General features: G+C 53.3%; 1 protein-coding gene across 1 annotated transcript in view; it reads right to left on the bottom strand.

The window, feature by feature from the left end:
* Positions 1 to 2,286: 2,286 nt before the first annotated feature.
* Positions 2,287 to 11,702, bottom strand: part of BCL7A (BAF chromatin remodeling complex subunit BCL7A) — a gene marked incomplete at its 5' end in the record, with an annotated part of 34,751 nt that continues 25,335 nt past the window's right edge. The window contains 2 exons of the mRNA XM_040443470.1: positions 2,287 to 5,299; positions 9,095 to 9,279. Coding sequence (XP_040299404.1) covers positions 5,228 to 5,299; positions 9,095 to 9,279 — 257 coding nt within the window. The remainder of the gene's footprint in view (positions 5,300 to 9,094; positions 9,280 to 11,702) is intronic.

The following is an 11,702-nucleotide window of genomic DNA, read 5'->3' as shown; positions in this document are numbered from 1 at the left end:
AAGTCTCTGTCACATGGGAGCGTTAAAAGGGGAAGTTGGAGGGGAGAGAAAGACTCCTTCCAAGAGAATGACACCCAATCAGCAGTCAGAGCTACCTTATGGGCAACCACCCCTCCTTCTGGATTCGTCCAGGAGAGACTCCAAGCCCTGGGACAGACGAGCGGGGACTCACGTGGGAAACGATCCAGGGAAAACTGACCTGAAGGGCCACAATTGACTCACAACATTGAAAAGCTCAGGAGGAGAGCTGGCGTCAGGGCGGCTGGGGCCAAGTGCTCAAATGCTGCCCTCGGGAAGCTCACATTCTCCATCGTTCAACTCTTTCTTGTGTTCAAGTCACTTCAGGCAGGCCTCTCCCTACCGTGCTGACCCTCTAGGGAATTCTCTAGTGACTACTTTAGTGGGACTCTTTTCTAGCAGTTCCCACGGAAATCTCAGGGCTGACTGTCACTGGGCCACAATGGCTTATGTGATCATCCTTGAACCAACTGTGGCCAGGGGGTGGGACCATGCGGGTGGTGCAGGCCTGGGTCACCCGGCTGTCCCTGGGACTGAGTGGACAAGGGTGACCTCTACTGGCAGAGGAGGGGAATGCAACTGGCAAAGAGCGTGTGTCTATTAGCCTTCGGAGGGAAATAAAAAAGATTCCTCAATCACAGGAGCGGGGATTGTTAGACTTGGCCTTTAAGGTCTGCACTCCCACCTCGGTCTTGACTGTGGCCCTCCATGATCCTTGTTGGCTTAGTCTGGGCTAAGACCCAGACCTCAGTTTCCCTACCTGTCTCTCCCAGCCCACCTGACTCCACCAGCTGGGCTGCAGTACTGATTGCCTGGGAGCACACAGCCTTTTGCCAACTCCCGGCCTCCTGCTTGGCCCACTGCCCCAGTTCCCTGGTTGCTTTGCCCCCATCTCCAGCCTTGGCTTTTTCCAATCCATGCCATTCCCTGGAAATCCTGTCCCCAGTCCAGCAGAGCCCTGGATCAGAAACCTCCAGCCTACTCCTTGGTGTCAACAAGAAAAACGAACTTCTCATCCCCATGCCTGGACTCCTTGCGCCATCCCTGACCCCGCCCCCTCAGCAAAAGGCACCTTCCCTAGTTCCGAACGGTGTTGGCCATCCTGGCACACTGGCTCACTTATTTGCCTATAGCTGAAGGGACAAACTTGAGTCACTGCTGCCCCGGGCCCAGCATACACGTGGTGCTCACACGAACGCTTGCAAAGCTGCATTTTCCAGCTCTTGTGCATGACTGCTTCTCAATTAACGGACAGGAGAGGAAGTCAGGCAGCTCCACAGATGGACAGGAAACGGCAAGAGACAGAGAAGCCAAGAGAGGCACAGAGAGAGCGAGCGTATGACTGAGAAACAGATCTGGGGGGGAGAGGGGTGGAGAGAAGGGTGGCGGATCCACAGGGACAAGTCTGGAAGGGACGGAGCTTCATCCAGGACGGAGACGCGGACACGCGGGGAAGACTGAAAAGGAGAGCGCAAAAGGGTGCCAACTGAAGCATATTTTTGGTTGAGCAAACAAAGTCCCTATGATTTCTGTTTTGTCAAGCCGAACTTTATCAGGAGTTCAGGAGTCTCTTTCGCTGAGCAATCAATCCCGGGAAAAACACTAGAACATGGCAAAAAAGAAGGGGGTGGGAGGGAAAGGCAGACAAAACAGAACATTTGCCTCCAGGTGGGTTGGCACAGGCAGGCCTCACTAAAACAATAATCCCATCCCTGCCCTCCCTGCTGGCAGATCAGCCTCGGCCAGGTTTCAGGTGGAAGAGGAGATGGTGAGACAGGCCAGAGAAAAGGAAACCATGGAGGGAGACTCCAGGGAGGGAGCCTGAGCTGCCAGGGAGAGAAGCGCCCCAAACGCCAGGAGGGGAAAGGGCCCCGGGAGGGTTCTGCCTCCGGCCTGGCCGCGGGTCACTTAAGCCAAGACAAAGTTGCGATCCACGTCCAGGCCGACTCCTCAGACTGCCTGCCACAGCCTCGCAAAGTCGAGGACCAGGGCCTTTCCGTGGGGGCCCTGCCTGGCTATGCGACTGTTTCTGTGTCCTCGCCTCAGCGAGGAGGTCTGTCACCCCTGTGTCCAGTGTTCAGCTGGTGCTTAACGGTGGCAGCTAACGTGACCCTGGGAGGCAACAGTCCCTGCGTGCAAGGAGCTTAGTGCCCTGCACAAAGTCAGGGTCACACGGTCATGCACGAGAGGCCAGAGCAGCTGGCGAGGGGCCCTCTCGCCATCCAACAGATTTTACCCTTTATTACGATGCTAGAAAGCCACATGGTGTTCATGATTTGAATTTTTTTTTTATTTTCTGAAATGGAACCATTGTACATTGTACAAACCATATCTACTGATGGAATAAATAAGTGAAAAATTATACTGCTGTACAACACGCCAAAAAGAAAGAAAAAAAAAACGTAAGAGGAAAAAAAAATTAGGTAACGGTGAAAAAAGGTCTTTATACCTCTAACCAGGTCCTTGGCGATAATGAACATTCCAAACCATGACATCGTTTGTAATGAGAGGTCACCACCCTATAGATCGGTCAACTGCCCTCCAGGTTCTGGGTGTAAAAGTGCCAGCACTTTGTGGAATGTGTAGCCGAAGCCTCCCCGACTTCGTGTGTGGCGGGGAGTAAGGTTGCCCTGGGAGCCCTTTAGGCCACAGGGCCTGGTGTCCGCGGAAGGCATCTGCTGAGGACCCCCGCCCCTGGCTCGGTCGGCTGAAAGGTCTTAGATTCTGTGGTGGGAGGAGGGCGAGGGGCGCAGGGTGGGTGGGCGACAGTGGCTCCGAGGAGCGGACCGCGTCGGGGAAGGAAGCACGTGTGGATTTTTGCAGTCTAACGATGCCGTGCGGGAGGCCTTCCCGGCCAGCGATGCGTGCGGGGCCACGGGCGCTTTGCCTGGCGTGGCCGCGGCGGGGCCGGGTGGGTCCCCGGCCACGGGCCCCTTCCTACCTTCATCAGGCACTTCAGAGAAAAACTAATGACAGCCTCGGTGTCGTGGATGTGGTCTCCGTCCTCAACCGCGTTGACTCCCCTTGCCCGTCCAGAGAGGGCACCGCAACCGGAAGGCGCCCAGGGGACCCCGGCCGACTCGCCGTTCCTGTGGATGCGTGTGTGGGTCTCCTTCGGCTGTCTTGCTCCTAACCTCTCATTTCCCAAAAAAGAAAGGAGATAAATCTCCAAATTCACCTTTCATCAAAATGGAGTCTTGCCGCAAAGAAAAAAAGTTACTGTAGCTCTAGAGGATCTGGAGGTAAAGCCGCCTTGAGAGATGTTGAGAGGTAACGCAGAACACAGTTCTCCACAGAACTGACTGCCTGAGGGGCAAAATTGAGAAGGATTTTTTTTTTTTAAGACAGAAACCTTTCGGCATTGCGAACTTCAACATTAAGATTCTCAAAGTTTGTTGTGTGTTTTTTTGTTTTGTTTTGTTTTGTTTTTCCCTTATTTCAGGAGACATTTTTGCATGAGGTATTTGAAATTCAGGAACATTTTGATTCTTCTTGAAGTGCAGGAAATAGATTGGCTCCCTTAAAAAAAAAGTAAGAGCCTCACCCTCAGAAACTTAGAAACTGGAATCTGGCAGACACTTCCCATGGTGGTCAGGAGAGAGATCCACACGTCAAAGGTGGTACCTGAATATATGCACCAATCAGCAAAACAAAAACGAAAACAAAAAAACCACAAAACAACAACAAAATAACCCCCCCTCAACCCTCCCACCCCCTCACACAACTCAAAGGAAGTTGAACTCCAGTGCAGTAAAGAAAGCTCAGGAAAAGGGTTAAGGTCCGAGGAGTCCATCTAGGAATTAAGAGCAAACCAGGCCTCAGAACCAAACGATCAGGCGGTTTGTCCACGGGGGGCATCGCCGTTTGAGTGAGAGGAAGCTGTCCTGGCACAGGCACAGGACGGAGGCCAGGGGATGGGGGCTCAATCACCCCTTTCTGGAGGAGTGTAGAGCTTTCTGCTCCCCGGTGCCTTGTTTCTGGCCTTTGAGGCCCAATCATCAGGGTCTGCTCCCCAGTGGGGACCATCAGCGCATCCTGGGAGCGAGAGGCGATGGACTGTTGTTGGCTCTGAAGAGTCAGGAACGCTTTGTCATCTCCCCTCCCCCCCCTGGGGGGCATGGGGGGAGAACCCAGAGGAGCCGGGGAGGCGGAGGGCAGCAGGTTACTGTGGATTTGAAATCCAGGCAACACGCTAGGAGAGAAAGTTCAGCACCAGCTCTTCTTGCCATCTGCTCCCAGCCTCCTCAGCCCTTTCATCGTCCTAAGGAGACAATCCTGCAGTCAGCCACAGAAGCCATGTCGTCTTCGGAGGTGTGGGAGAAAGCGGTTATGGTGGGGATAGAGGGTGGAAGTGCCAGAACAATCTAAGGGTTCCGTGTATCCGTCTGGGCCACGGTGGGCTTGGAAACACCGGCCTCAGATGCCCCGAGGAAGTGAGAGCACATCCAGTGGCCCGCCCTCGGGGACAGTGCCCCGACGACATCGAGACTCCTCGGACCTCGGACCCAGGCCCCAGGGCCCAGGGCGTGCTCAACGCCCTCCCTCCGCACCTGCAAATCAGGTGGCCAAGGAGGTCCTGCTCTTCCAAGGCCTCAGTTTCCCCTCCTCCCTGCCTGCTCCGCTCCAGCTGAAGTCCCGGGTCAGGGAGGGGAGAGATGTTGAGGACGGTGGCACCGGCTGCCTGGACAAAACCGAGCGCACTTTGCAAAGGGAGATGCAAAACAACCGGGAAAACATGCCAGAGGTCACCTCAAGGGCACAAGGCACAAAAAAAGAAAGCGGAAGGAATCGGCTGAACAGTGAAATGCCCCGACGAAAACCGATTTCCTGATCGGCACCACCCTCAAATATAGCTTATATCGTTAAATAGAGAAGTGGGGGGTGGCGGAGAGGGGAACGAAACAATACAGCAGCAACACAAATGTAATCTTGGCTTCAGAGACAGTGTGCAGACCCTCCTGAGTGCTGTCGACTCCGCCTTCCCAAGGACGGTCCCTTCGAGACTCAAGTGTTTTGCTTCACAGCAGAAAGTTCTTCAGTGTCTGAGAAGTTACGCTGTTCTGGGTTTTCTTGGATTTGCACTTGGTAAACTTGGAAAGTTAGTAGTTCTGTCTGCACCCGAGAGGAATCGCTCGGGGGAAGTTGTTCTAGAATTCAGCCTGCAGATGGCTCTCCCGTGGAACGTGGACAGCAGGACTGAACGTAGTGTCTACATCTCTTCAGAGTTCTGTTGCGAGGCCTCCAGTTTCAGCTTCTTAGAGGGTGGGACTCCTTCCAAATCCTTGGGGAAGAAGAAGGGAGAACAGAGGTTAACGGCCAGGGGGGCAGTTTCGGCCAGCCGTGAGGTAGAAGATCAGCCCAGGAGGAAACTGAGGCCCACCCCCTGTGGTTCCAGCCTGAGGTTCTGGCCCTGTGCTCTGTGCTCACCAAGCCCCGCGTCACCTGGGTCCCCCATCCCTGCCACGGTGGCTTCCCTGTGGGTCTTCAAGCATACCGTCACCCACGACCGTTACCACACTGCCCCCTGGGCCTCTAAAGCTTCTCTGTCCCCTTCACCACACAGGCCGGGGGAGGGTTTCCCCATTATCAGCCCTCCAATCTGTAATTAATCGCTACGGTAATCATTTGTACACAAGTCCCAAGGGCACCTCTCCAAGCTCAAAGAAGGCCTGGTCCAACCTTGCCATATGGACAATGGCTCCTCCAGAGCTCCGCACAGGTGCCTGGCCTGGGCACACACTCAGCGTTTGTTGAATGCACTTGTGCGTTTTTCTGGGGAAAAGGCCCACAGTTGTGACCGAACTCCTAGATCCCATGACCCAAAAAAGGCTCAGCACTCACTCTCCCACCCTGACTTTCCCATTCAGGCATCGCCAACCTGGCCCATCACCCGAGACCAGCTGTTGACCTTATCCGCCTCGAATGCACCCCCGTGTCCGTCCAGGATACCACACCTGCCCGGGATAAAGTTGACGGTAGGCAGGAGGCCTCGTTTGCTCGCCCTGTGCCCATACCCCCCACGTACTAGCAAGTATCACCAACTCCATCTCCAAATACCCCTGGGCCTGCCCACCTCTCCCCGCTGCCTGCTGCCCCATCCATTGCCTCACCACCATCACCTGCCCAGAGAAAGCAGCATCCTGTTCCGAGATCTCCCTGTGCAGCCTTCGCCAACGTCTAACCAATCCCAAAATAGAAATCACACACAGAACATAAAACCTGCCGACGCTTTCCCACTGACTTCAGAGCAAAATCCCAACTCCTTACCAGGCTGAGAGGGCCCAGCGGCCAGCCCAGGCCTACCTCTGTGCCTCGCCTCACCGTGCTCTTCCTTGTCTGCTAGGCCCCGGCTCCCCTGGCCCCCCTTTTGTTCCTCAGGCTCGTTCCTGTCTCCAGGCCCAGGCACCTTTGGTTTCTCTGCCCAGAAAGCCTGCCCTATTTTCCCATCCTTCAAATTCCCACTCAAAGCCCCTTTCTCTGCCTATACCAGCCCGAAGGACCCTCCACTGTCAGGCCTCCTTGTTCTGGTTCTCCTGAAGCACGTGTTGGGACCTTGTATTCCTCCTGTGCCTGCTGTATTCCGGCTGTGTCTTCCTCCCCGGCCCCATCGTGAGCCCCAAGAGGGCAGGAGGGATCCCGTCTCTGGCTCACCCTGGGTCTCTAGTATCTGGTCGAGAGCCTGGCCCACAGCAGGTGCCCAAAACAAATGTTCCATAGAGGTCCTAGACCTTGATGCAGGCTGTGTAGGAGTTTCTTTAAAAAAAATTTTTTTTAATGTTTATTTTTGAGAGAGACAGAGCATGAGCAGGGGAGGGGCAGAGAGAGAGGGAGACACTGAACCCAAAGTAGGCTCCAGGCTCTGAACGGTCAGCACAGAATCTGATGTGGGGCTGGAACCCATGAACCGTGAGATCATGACCTGAGCCAAGCTGGACACTTAAACGATTGAGCCACCCAGGCACCCCATCTTTTTTTTTTTTTTTTTAGTATTTCTTTTTGAGAAAGAGTGCACAAGCAGGGGAGGGGCAGAGAGAGGGGGACAGAGGATCCAAAGCAGGTTCCATGCTGACAGCACAGAGCCCAACGTGGGGCTCAAACCTGTAAACTGCGAGATCATGACCTGAGCCGAAGTCGGACACTCGACTGACTGAGCCAGCCAGGAGACTGTGGGTTTGAGTTTCCTGTGGCAGACCCTGACAGCAGGTGTCGCAGGGAGGCAGAAAGAACCCCTCCATCTGTGTTCTCCCTTGTTCTCATTATGAAAGCGATAAACGCCCGATAAAGACAGAACAGCAGAAAGCAGGTACTGTGCCTTCCGAGGATCGTGGGTCCCGCTCGGGAGAAGGTCTTTGGTTCTGCAGAGCACCTGGGTGCGGGGGCAGCATGTGAGTTTGGGAGGGAAGCCTGGAGGGAGGTGAGCTGCTGTACAGGGCACAGGAGAGAAGGAGAGAGGGAAGAGGGAGGGAGTGAAAGAGGAGCCACGAATTCAGGACAGTTGAGCCAGCAGAAGAGCCGAGTAAGTCTTCCTCATGGGGGAGGAAGGGAGGGTTTTTTGTTTGTTTTTGTTTTTGACACAGGAATGGCCACATTTCAACGTCAAGTTGTTTTGCTTAGCTGTGATGCATTCTGCACCTTGCTCACAAGCCTCGGAGCTCTGTGAGCGAGCGTCTGTCTGTGTGTGCGTGACAACAGCAGACGAGGCCCCGTTTCAGGTCTGGATCCCCTGGAAACGGGAGTGGAGGTGGGGGGGGCATGTTAGAACAGGAGACCCCTGTACCATTCAGACATCTGCAGGGGAGGGGAGCACGAGATGCCCCCCAGGGTATGGATCAAAGTTTCAAGCTGGTCTTTCCTCCACTGAGTTCAGGAGGCCAGGAGATCCCAGCTGACATCCTGGTTCTACAAACTGTACACGGGGCTTTGATTTTTATTTTTAATCAAATGGGCTCATGCTATGCCTGAGGTTCTGTGTCTTGCTTTTCTCATTTCATGTTGTGAGGGTACTTCTTTATTGACGGTCTGTACCTGGGTCAACCACACTCTTTTTAACAGCTATATACCAGTCTGTTCTATCCGTGACCCCAGGATTAATTTAACCAGTCCCCTTTGACAAACTTAGGTTGTGGCTGATTTCCTGCCACTGCAAACACATCTTCTATCAACACTCCCTCTGTTTCTGGGCAGAACACTCTGGAGGAGTATTCTGTAGGAGGAGGGGGCTGCAGATCCAAAGGGGCACTTCCTCTTGGGGGGACAGCCTGGCTTAAGGCTCTGCAAAGTGCAGACCATGTCCCGCACACCCTGCCTCTTCCAGTCTTTTGGCTACTGCTCCTTGTCAGTGTCTCCCAAGGTCCTGGAAAATAGTTTTATTCGTTGGCGTTTTGACACCCCTGAGTCCCCAACTCATCTTAGGTGAGCACAGTGGGCTGACTGTGAAAAATCACAACGGTGGCTTCCGAGGCATTCCTGTGTCCAGTGTCACAATGAGTGTGTTAACCCACATTCTCTCATCTCATCTGCGCCCTGGTCCCAAGACAGTCCTGTGACTCCATTTTGGCAGCTGCAGACAATGAGGCTCAGTCATGCTAAGTGAAGGAGTTGGCAGATTTGAACCCAGGATGTTTGCTCCTATCCACCGGCCACCTGCTTCTGCACTGTCTGATTCACACCAGATGCGCACAAACGGCGATGACCCAGATCGGGGTCCAAGCAAGGTGGGGGAGGGGGTGTGGTCAGTTGCAAAATGCTAAAGGATGATTCATCTGGCATTTAGGATTCTGCAGACTTACCGTCCCAGCTCTCAAGGAAGCTAACTTTGGGTCACGAGAGCAGGCAGGGCCTTTGTGGACCCGAGTAAACAAAGTGATAAGGCTAAGGCTGGGTTATAGGATGCTTCCTCCTTCTACACACCCTGTTCCCCGAGGACTGGGCCCACGTGTCTCTTTCTGCAAGACACCCAGGGTGCCCAGGGCGGATCACAGGATGCTCACGAATCCTGCTCAATGAATACAGGAAAGTTCTGCTCTTCCAAGGAGAAAACAAAAAAACAAAATAACAAAAACGCCTTTCAACGTACCCCCGACACCCCAACGGGCTCCCGGCCGATCTGGCTGCCCCTCTGAGGCCTCGATCGAGGTACCTGAGAGATTGCGGACGCCTCTGCAGCTAGACCCGCGTCTCCAGATGGCTGCCGTTCTACTTTCTCTGAACTGTTCATCGAGTTTTCCATTGAGGACTGTGAATTCTGCTCGTCAGAAGCATCTGAGGGAAAAGCAAAATGACAGAAGCTGTTTTCAGACACGTGAGATGCGGAGCCAGATGGACCAATTACTAAAAATACCTGGAACAGGGTAGTTTTGTGGCCAGGCGGTCTGTCAGTGCTGCAGTGAGCTGTGGGGGAGGGGGGCTGGGAAACCTCTTAGTTTTTTTGTGAGGTGGTTTTAACCTGCGAGGCCACAGGCTGGCCCTGGGGCCTCCAACCCTCGCCTGCACTCCCACCACCTGCCGCGTGCCCAGAGAGGACATCTTAGGGATGCTACAGGCTTTGTGCCGTGTGCACCTGGCGCCCTCTGGTGGGCACAATGCGCTGCAACCGTCATGGCTGCTGACTCCTCCCTCCTGCGTTACAGAGCCTGCGTTCTCCACCTGGGGAGCCCACGGAGGTAACTGTCTTTGCAGACATTTCTCTTAATCACATGGGTATTTTCCTGACCGTAAGAGCAAGGGCTGATCATTGCGAGAAACGGCAAATACAGAAAAAAAAAAAAAAGTTAAAATCAGTGATTATCTCACACCACCCACAACTACCAACCCACTAACATTTCAGAGGATTTATTTCCTAACATTTCAGAGGATTTATTTTCATCTCTCCAGATGTTTTCCCCCTACATGCATATAATTCTCTGCTTTCCCCAAATAGAGATCACACAGAATTTTAGAAAAAATTTTCACATCTTGAAAAATTCTCTAAATACAAGAGTGCACAAAATGGCCGCACAGCTTCTCCCAAGCCATCACTGATTTATAGATCCTGTTTTGCCAATTATTTGGGCTATTTCTTATGCATCAGTCTCCCTGCTCCCCACCCTCCCTGCCACGTTCCTTCAGCCGTAGCTGGCTGCATGTGGCAGTGCGGCTGTGGAAGAAGAGACAGCAGTGTTTGTACCTGAAGCTTATTTTGGGTACCGAGCAGCCGAGCTCACGGGGGGAACAGCAACATCCTGCCCAGGGCCCCTTTCTGCTTGCACTCAAGGCCCCAACAACATATGTCACCCTGATTTTTCTAAAGTGCACTAGAACACTCAAGAATGCTTGCTTTTCTGGGGTTTCTGAGGCAGAAAAGAAAAAAAAATCCAGGCTTAAGTTTTTTTTTTTTGTTTTTTTTTTTTTTAAGTTTTATTTTGGGAGAGACAGAGAAAGCAAGGGGCAGAAAGAGAGGGAGAGAGAGAATCCCAAGCAGACTCCACATTGTCAGTACAGAGCCCGATGTGGGGCTCGAACTCACACACCGTGAGATCATGACCTGAGCCGAAACCAAGAGTCGGACGCTTAACCTACTGAGCCACCCAGGCGCCCCTAGGCTCGCTTTAAAATGAGCCAGGCAATATGGAGACGTGGAGCAAAGTCGGCAGCTCTCCGTGGCCTGAAGCCGCAGGGGAGCAGAGGGCTGGGGCTGGGACCGGAAGGAGGCGTAAGACCTTCTTCCCCAGGAGGCTGACCTCCCGGCACATCCATCCTGGATGAGCTGTTGTTCACACGTTCTCTTACTCCCCAAACCAGCGGCCCTGATAGCTCGAGATCAGCACTGGGACACCAGCCGCCTGGCTGGGGCCACAGGGAGGCTCAGGGGTCCACTTCTCCAGGGCTGCATGCTGCCTACAAACTGGTGTGTGGGAGGACACAGCATGGAGAGATAAGGCCTAAGTTCCAACAGCACCTCTGCCACTTGATTCCTCTGGGCCCCATAAAAAGCACGGTTGGCAAGAGCCACCCTGTCGAGTCACTGTGAGGACTAAATGGAATGACAGAGAAAGCACTCGAGTAGCGAAATAACCCGGGGTGGAGGTGGGGTGTAACTGAGGGATTAGCTAGGGCATAGACCCAGACTCCCCATAAACCTGACCATTCTTTGATACTTTGCTCTACTCTTCTTTAAAAAAAAGTTTACCGATTGGGGCACCTGGGTGGCTCGGTTAGCTGAGCATCTGACTCTTGATTTCTCCCGGTTTGTGGGTTTGAGCCCCATGTCAGGCTCTGTGCTGACGGTGCAGAGATGGGATTCTCAGTCTCCCTCTCTTTCTGCCCCTCCCCTGCTCACGCTCACTCACTCTATCAAAATAAGTAAGTAAATAAATGACAAGAAAGCAAGCAAGAAAGCAAGAAAAAGAAAAGCAAGCAAGCAGATTGACAGGGGCACCTGGGTGGCTCAGTTGGTTGGACATCTGACTCTTGATTTTGGCTCAGGTCATGATCCCAGGGTCATGGGATCGAGCCCCATGTTGGGCTCCGTGCTGAGCATGGAACCTGCTTGGGATTCTCATTCTCTCTCTCCCCCTCTGTCCCTCTCCCCCACTGGAGTTCTATCTGTCTCTTTCTCTCAAAAAAAGAAGAGAAAGAAAAAGACAGACAAACAGAAAAAGAAAGAAAGAAAGAAAGAAAGAAAGAAAGAAAGAAAGAAAGAAAGA

This window comes from Herpailurus yagouaroundi, unplaced genomic scaffold (genome assembly GCF_014898765.1).
Source record: "Herpailurus yagouaroundi ecotype Mexico unplaced genomic scaffold, PumYag 191, whole genome shotgun sequence".
Lineage (NCBI taxonomy): Eukaryota > Metazoa > Chordata > Mammalia > Carnivora > Felidae > Herpailurus > Herpailurus yagouaroundi.
The sequence above is the reverse complement of the archived record's forward strand: the minus strand, read 5'-3'. Positions and strand labels throughout refer to the sequence as shown.